The sequence below is a fragment of the Eleutherodactylus coqui genome, chromosome 2 (assembly GCF_035609145.1).
Source record: "Eleutherodactylus coqui strain aEleCoq1 chromosome 2, aEleCoq1.hap1, whole genome shotgun sequence".
Taxonomy (NCBI): domain Eukaryota; kingdom Metazoa; phylum Chordata; class Amphibia; order Anura; family Eleutherodactylidae; genus Eleutherodactylus; species Eleutherodactylus coqui.
This window is the reverse complement of record NC_089838.1, coordinates 131,552,441-131,558,882: the sequence shown is the minus strand read 5'-3', so window position 1 is coordinate 131,558,882 and position 6,442 is coordinate 131,552,441. Positions and strand designations below refer to the sequence as shown.

The 6,442-nt window shown below is 48.7% G+C and overlaps 2 protein-coding genes across 3 annotated transcripts; one reads left to right on the top strand and one right to left on the bottom strand.

The window, feature by feature from the left end:
* The first annotated feature begins 324 nt into the window (after positions 1-324).
* Positions 325-3,097, top strand: LOC136611731 (uncharacterized). Of its 2 annotated transcripts, XM_066591536.1 has the most exons (5): positions 325-450; positions 1,317-1,410; positions 1,495-1,636; positions 1,779-1,929; positions 2,019-3,097. In XM_066591536.1, the coding sequence occupies exons 2-5, from the start codon at positions 1,360-1,362 to the stop codon at positions 2,821-2,823; spliced, it is 1,149 nt and encodes a 382-aa protein (XP_066447633.1). In that variant the 5' UTR covers positions 325-450; positions 1,317-1,359; the 3' UTR covers positions 2,824-3,097. The 2 variants fall into 2 exon arrangements, with proteins under 2 accessions (XP_066447633.1, XP_066447632.1); XM_066591535.1 differs by lacking the exon at positions 325-450 and having other exon boundaries at positions 1,130-1,410.
* A 162-nt stretch (positions 3,098-3,259) lies between these two features.
* LOC136611730 (uncharacterized) lies at positions 3,260-5,999 on the bottom strand. Its single transcript, XM_066591534.1, has 4 exons — positions 5,834-5,999; positions 5,579-5,682; positions 5,340-5,486; positions 3,260-4,631 (listed from the first exon to the last, which is right to left on the bottom strand). The coding sequence occupies exons 1-4, from the start codon at positions 5,921-5,923 to the stop codon at positions 3,737-3,739; spliced, it is 1,236 nt and encodes a 411-aa protein (XP_066447631.1). The 5' UTR covers positions 5,924-5,999; the 3' UTR covers positions 3,260-3,736.
* Positions 6,000-6,442: the final 443 nt, after the last annotated feature.

Here is a 6,442-nt window from a genome sequence, read left to right as displayed (position 1 = left end):
AGCGGGCCCAGAGCCCTCCACAGCGGGCGGCACCACAGCCCTCCACAGCGGGCCCAGACCCCCCCACAGCGGCACCAGAGCCCCCCACAGCGGCACCACAAGAGCCCTCCACAGCGGGCGTGACCAGAGGCCTCCACAGCCGGACCAGGGCCCTCCACAGCGGCACCACAGCCCTCCACAGCGGGCCCAGACCCCCCCACAGCGGCACCAGAGCCCCCCACAGCGGCACCACAAGAGCCCTCCACAGCGGGCGTGACCAGAGGCCTCCACAGCCGGACCAGGGCCCTCCACAGCGGCACCAGAGCCCTCCACAGCGGCACCACAAGAGCCCTCCACAGCGGGCGTGACCAGAGGCCTCCACAGCCGGACCAGGGCCCTCCACAGCGGCACCAGAGCCCTCCACAGCGGGCCCAGAGCCCTCCACAGCGGGCGGCACATCGGATAACGAAGGTAATGCACTACTTCGCCTATCATTGCTCTTTTGCGTCCTTTCTCTTTTGCATTGCAATGCATTTTTCCCGCCTTTTTCCTCCCTTGCTTTGCTGCACAATTTATGGCCTTTTCATCTTTTGCATTGCAATGCATTTTTCCCGCCTTTTTCCTCCCTTGCTTTGCTGCACAATTTATGGCCTTTTCATCTTTTGCATTGCAATGCATTTTTCCCGCCTTTTTCCTCCCTTGCTTTGCTGCACAATTTATGGCCTTTTCATCTTTTGCATTGCAATGCATTTTTCCCGCCTTTTTCCTCCCTTGCTTTGCTGCACAATTTATGGCCTTTTCATCTTTTGCATTGCAATGCATTTTTCCCGCCTTTTTCCTCCCTTGCTTTGCTGCACAATTTATGGCCTTTTCATCTTTTGCATTGCAATGCATTTTTCCCGCCTTTTTCCTCCCTTGCTTTGCTGCACAATTTATGGCCTTTTCATCTTTTGCATTGCAATGCATTTTTCCCGCCTTTTTCCTCCCTTGCTTTGCTGCACAATTTATGGCCTTTTCATCTTTTGCATTGCAATGCATTTTTCCCGCCTTTTTCCTCCCTTGCTTTGCTGCACAATTTATGGCCTTTTCATCTTTTGCATTGCAATGCATTTTTCCCGCCTTTTTCCTCCCTTGCTTTGCTGCACAATTTATGGCCTTTTCATCTTTTGCATTGCAATGCATTTTTCCCGCCTTTTTCCTCCCTTGCTTCTTTCCCCTTCGGCATCTGACGCGAAGATGTGAGCCTCGTTGTTATTTTGTGCAAATTGAAATTCTGCGCCACTGGGCACTAATGTTGTGTATGTAATGAAATGCAACCATTCTCTGTTTACTCACAGGACGAAAAAGATTTTCGGTTGTCGCAAAGGATATATCGGGAGTATGGCGTGGTACCAGCGAATGGGTATAAACGTTGCCAGGATGATAACATTGGTGAGTGTAGTGTGCGCTGACACAACCATATCCACCCACTTGGAATGCTATTCAACTTTTTTTCTTCTTTCCCCCCCCCTTCAGGTTGAAAGTAGGCCTGAGATATGGGACCCAGCCGAGACGGGCTACAGCGACCGAGATTTAAAGGCAGACGCCTGGCTATCGGTATGCACTGGCATGTATCCCGATTGGGACTCCGGAACTGCTGCCCTCCACAGTGAAATACGTAAGTTTACACTCCTGAAACTGCTTTGTTGTTTCTTCCTTGGATGTACTCAGAACTGTACTGCATCTAACAACACTCTTTACTGCAGGTGTCGGTGGTACTGCTTGTACCCTGTTTAATTGTCCTTTTTCATTATTTGCAGTTAAAGATGTCAAGAATCGTTGGCGGTCGGTTCGGGACCGCTACAAGAAGCATGAAAAAGATTGTGAAAAAAGTGGCATGTCGCCTTCACAAAAGAAATGTCCATACCAGGAGCAACTGCGCTTCCTCCGAACTAGTCGAGTGTTGCGCGCGTAAGTGCAAATAACTCTCCTAGCTCGGGTTCGATGTGGTGTCATTTTGAGGTTCTAGGTCTCTAATGTTACTCTTGTTTCGCCAACAGATCCAGCGGGAACATTGGGGCCGCGCCTCCCACGGACACCACCGCTTCACCTGACAAAGATGGGCCGGGACAGGAGCCGTGTGACGATGAGTCCAGAGAAGGTACCCCAGCCTTGGAGGACAGCCAGCGTAGCACGCCCGATTTGAACCCCACTTCTGTTTCTCCAGAAGTGGGGGAACAAATTGTGTCGTGTGGCAATACTACTGCCCCTGCCAGCAGAGCATGTGTTAGCAGGGTGGTGACTTCCGCGCGGGCCAGCCGCAGCGTTGCTGCTGGCCCGCGTCGGAAGAATAGCAAGGCAGATGCCACCCAAGAGGCGCTGTCTTTATTACGCCGTTCTGAGACGGCCGACCAGTGGGACACAATGGGTACAGCCATTGCGTCCCGCCTTCGTGAACTCAGCTCAGAGCGGCAGTGGACAATTCCGCCAGTTCTGTACACAGTGCTAGAGATTTTCGGATCGCCAAGAGCCATTGCCGATAGCACTGCCATTATTGTGGCAATGAAAAATGCAGCCTTTCCTGTTCAACACTCAAACCGCATGCTGCCTGCACCCCAATCTTTCCCTGATCAACCGCCCAGGGTTTCTAGGACACCGGTATACCCCATGCACCATGGCTCTCCTGACACTGGCTACGGCGACACTGCCTCAGGCGGTTCCCCATCACAAGCGTCATTTCTATCACTCATGAATAGCCCTCTGCAACAGACATCGCAACAGTCCACCTCACGACTGTGCACGCCACCAAATGCATCTCAATGCATTATAGGAGAAAACTCTTTTACTTATACGACATTGGAGTAATCGCAAACGTTGAGTTTGGGATAACTGCAATGTCCTACAGCAAACCATCGGAAAGTATAGGTTCCGTGGTGCTGTTGCCGTGTCTGCCAATGCACGGATTATGCTGGTGTCCCAGAAATCCAACGGATGGTCATGGGAACGATTGGGGTTGCAAACATCGCTCACTCCCAGCTAAGATGTGCTCTGCGGCAAAAGAGGCAAGGCGCACTAATTCCATTACGGCAGTGGAACGCACGTAAATTTCTTTGCGGCCTGTGCTACTGTACGAGAAGGACTGCCTTTTTTTTTGTTTTCAATTTAACGCTGCCTTACTGTCCTCCAAGGTTGGGGTACATCACTTCTCTTGACTCATAGTCCTTTCTTTCCCTATATTTATTTTCATGTCTGTCTGTTTCCATGCTCGCTCTATGTTTGTAACAGGAGTTCGAGCATGGAAAAAAAAAATGGTGATGACAACAGGGCCATTCTGCGTGCCTGTTGCCATCATCATTTTCGCTTGCGGCATGACCGGCAAGTGTGGCCAGAGCTATACTGCTTGTGGATTGGCCAGTGAAGGAGAAAGTTAGTTGTATTCAAGTAGTGGTAATTGGTATGTGCGCTGAAAAAAAGTAGACGGCTCAACTAATGCTATGTTTATTTTGCACAAAATAAAAAACCATCATTGTCTAACCAATTCCGTTTCTTTACAATGCAGATTATATGTTTTGTGCGCCGGAAAAATTTGGAGAACAATCTTTTTTGTGAAATATTAAAACATTTTATTATGAAAACTGTTTAACACAATTTTATTGAAGTTTTTAAATTAAAGGTGGAGGAGTGTCCTTTTGTGCCTTCAATAAAATACGTATTTCTCTACGCAGTTTGGTTTCCGCTTCCTTCTGGGGCTGGGCGCCGGGGGAGGGTCACACTGCAGTTAGGGCTGCACACCACCGACACAGGAGAACTGCCATGGCACGGTGCCTTCGTGACTAAGGAAATAGTCAGTGAAGAGTTCGCGTACCTGCACTGCAGTAGCAGGCGTCCTACCTCCCCCCCAGTTGATGACCGTGTCAAAGGCAGGATCAAGTTCTTCGACATCTACCTCTGGGCGATAGTCCCGGAGGTAGTTGTGAAGAACACAACATGCCTTGACAAGGTCATCAACTGTGTTAGGGTCTACTAACAGTGTAGTCCCTAGAACTCTCCACTGACTCACCATAATCCCGAAGGCACACTCAACCACACGACGTGCCCGGCTCAGCCTATAATTAAAAATCCTTTTCCGGGCATTCAGTCCTCTCCGCGGGTATGGGCGCAACAGGTTTGGCATCAACGGGAAAGCCTCATCCGATACCATCACAAAGGGGACTGGATGTGTGGTTCCCGGGAAAGGTTGTGGGGCTGGGAGCGTGACGCCATCTCGGAGAATTTGCATCCCAATCTGTGATGTTCGCAGCACCCGAGAATCCCCAGTGCTGCCATAGGCGCCGACGTCGATGCAAACAAATTTGCTATGTGCATCAGCCACGGCCATCAGGACAATTGAAAAAAATTTTTTGTAATTGAAGAATTTGGAGCCTGAGTGGGCTGGCTGAAGCACACGCACATGTTTGCCGTCGACGGCGCCTATGCAGTTAGGAAATTTGGCAACATCTTGAAAGCCTGCTGCAACACGTTGCCAAGTGTCCTCGGTAGGTGAAGGCATCACGATGGGCTGCAACTTCTGCCAGATGGCGCTGCATGTGCACCTCACAATTTCGGTGATGGTTGATTTACCAACACGAAATTGGAGATGCAGGGATGCATAGCTCTCTCCTGTGGCCAAGAAGCTGAAAAGAAGCAGAGAAGAGAAAAAAAAATTAGTACACAATGAAGACTTGCATTACATCAACACTTCTATGTATGCAGTATTCAGATATTGTTCTCAACACGAAATAGATCGGAGAATGCAGAAGAATTCGTGTGAAGGAAATAAGATTTGCAATTGAAAGGTATACATGGGATGTGGGGGGGGGGGGGGGCCGTGAAATTCTCACTATCCATTCCACACATGGTTCAGATTTCCATTCTCCCCATCCCAAACAAAAGGGGAGGGAGAATGAGAAAATGAAAACATGTTCCTGCTACACTCAGAAAGGTAACTTGGTCCCGTTCACTGCCGGTGCACAAAAAAGGTTGCCCAAGTTTGCTGGTCTGGTAAGTTCAACAATGTAGCTTCTGACAATGTCAATGAAGTCAACCAGCCACAAGATGATGCTGTTCTAATGCCACGCACGGGCAAATAAAGACCCACCCGTCCCGGTGAGATCGGGGTAGCCGTGCAGGTGTCATGATGGGCGTGGTGCTAATAACAGGGGTGCTTGATAGCCCAGCTGTGAAAAAGCAGTGTGACGTAATGCTATAGCATTACGTCCTACTACCGGAGCAATCAGTGCATAAAAAAAGGTACCGCGCAAAAATCACAGAACCAAAAAAAAAAAAGGAAAAACAAAAAAAAAAAAAATAACTACAGTGACACAATAAGAAATGTAACTTACCGAAGGGTGATGAGCAGCCTTTCTTCTGCAGTGATCGCCTTCCTCATCTGCGTGTCCTGGTAGGTCAGATCCCGGCGCACCAGCTCCAGAAGGCGGTCAAAGGCCTCCAGAGGCAGGCGACAAAATGAGACGAACTTCTCAGGATGGCTGCAGAGAGAAAGAGAAAGGGAGAGCGGGCTAAAATTAATAACAATTCAGAGTGCAACATCAAACCTATTCCCATGCAACACTTCACTTACTTTTTAAGATCGTGGTAGAGGCTCGCAAAATGGCCCTTCGTCCCCCTCTCGGTTAGTAGGGGATGAACCCAGAAACGTCTCTGACGCCGGGAAGCACGATCAGTCTGAAGAAGAATAAGCAGATGAATTTTTAAAGCACATTAACATGAATTAAAGCACATGAATTTAAAGCACATGACTGCAATTACACTCTAGTCCGCAGTGCATAAACAAACAACAAGGAAACTAAGCACACAATGACCACAAATCGCTCACCTTTTCAGATTGTTCTCTATCCATCATAAGCACAAATGTAATCAGTCTGCGTCGGTATGCGCGGCTCAGACGGACTGTTGCTCGGTCCATGTCTGCAGAGAAAATGGCCACAAATACAAAGCTCTTCCTACCCTATGCAGAAATGGGTGGGATCGATGACCTCACAGGAAACAGTTTTTTAAAGAATCTGCACCTAGTAAAATACGCAGGCAAATCTGCAAGAAAAACCGCGCCTCTCCAAAAATAACCGCTGCGGTTTTTTCCGCAACAAAGGGCCTGCGGATTTACCGGCGGCAGAACCGCAGATAAATACGCGGTCAAAAACGCGTCTTAATTGGGCCATTGCATGCGGATTTGCCGCAGAAACGGAAAGGTTGCGGCAAATCCGCAGCGGCAAAACCGCGAACTTTCAGCAACAAATCCGCCCTGTGTGAATCCAGCCTAATGGACATTATTGTCCATTAGCAGTTTATGCAATACAATCGCTCAAAACCTATCTTTGTAGGATTATATTTGCATGTAAATTGGCCATTAGTGATCTTTTTGTATAAAGTGTTAATGACCGTTAACACTTTAGTATCTTCATTTGCATGTGAAAGGGCCTCCAGG

What these genes read in the sequence shown, in the direction of transcription:
- LOC136611731 (XM_066591535.1), top strand. Translation starts at nt 1,285, where the DNA reads ATGAAATGCAACCATTCTCTGTTTACTCACAGGACGAAAAAGATTTTC. An exon ending in TTGCCAGGATGATAACATTG is followed by an intron (nt 1,411 to 1,494) that starts GTGAGTGTAGTG and finishes CCCCCCCTTCAG; the next exon opens with GTTGAAAGTAGGCCTGAGAT. An exon ending in TGCCCTCCACAGTGAAATAC is followed by an intron (nt 1,637 to 1,778) that starts GTAAGTTTACAC and finishes CATTATTTGCAG; the next exon opens with TTAAAGATGTCAAGAATCGT.
- LOC136611730 (XM_066591534.1), bottom strand. Translation starts at nt 5,923, where the DNA reads ATGGACCGAGCAACAGTCCGTCTGAGCCGCGCATACCGACGCAGACTG. An exon ending in ATAGAGAACAATCTGAAAAG is followed by an intron (nt 5,683 to 5,833) that starts GTGAGCGATTTG and finishes ATTCTTCTTCAG; the next exon opens with ACTGATCGTGCTTCCCGGCG. An exon ending in AGGCTGCTCATCACCCTTCG is followed by an intron (nt 4,632 to 5,339) that starts GTAAGTTACATT and finishes GCTTCTTTTCAG; the next exon opens with CTTCTTGGCCACAGGAGAGA.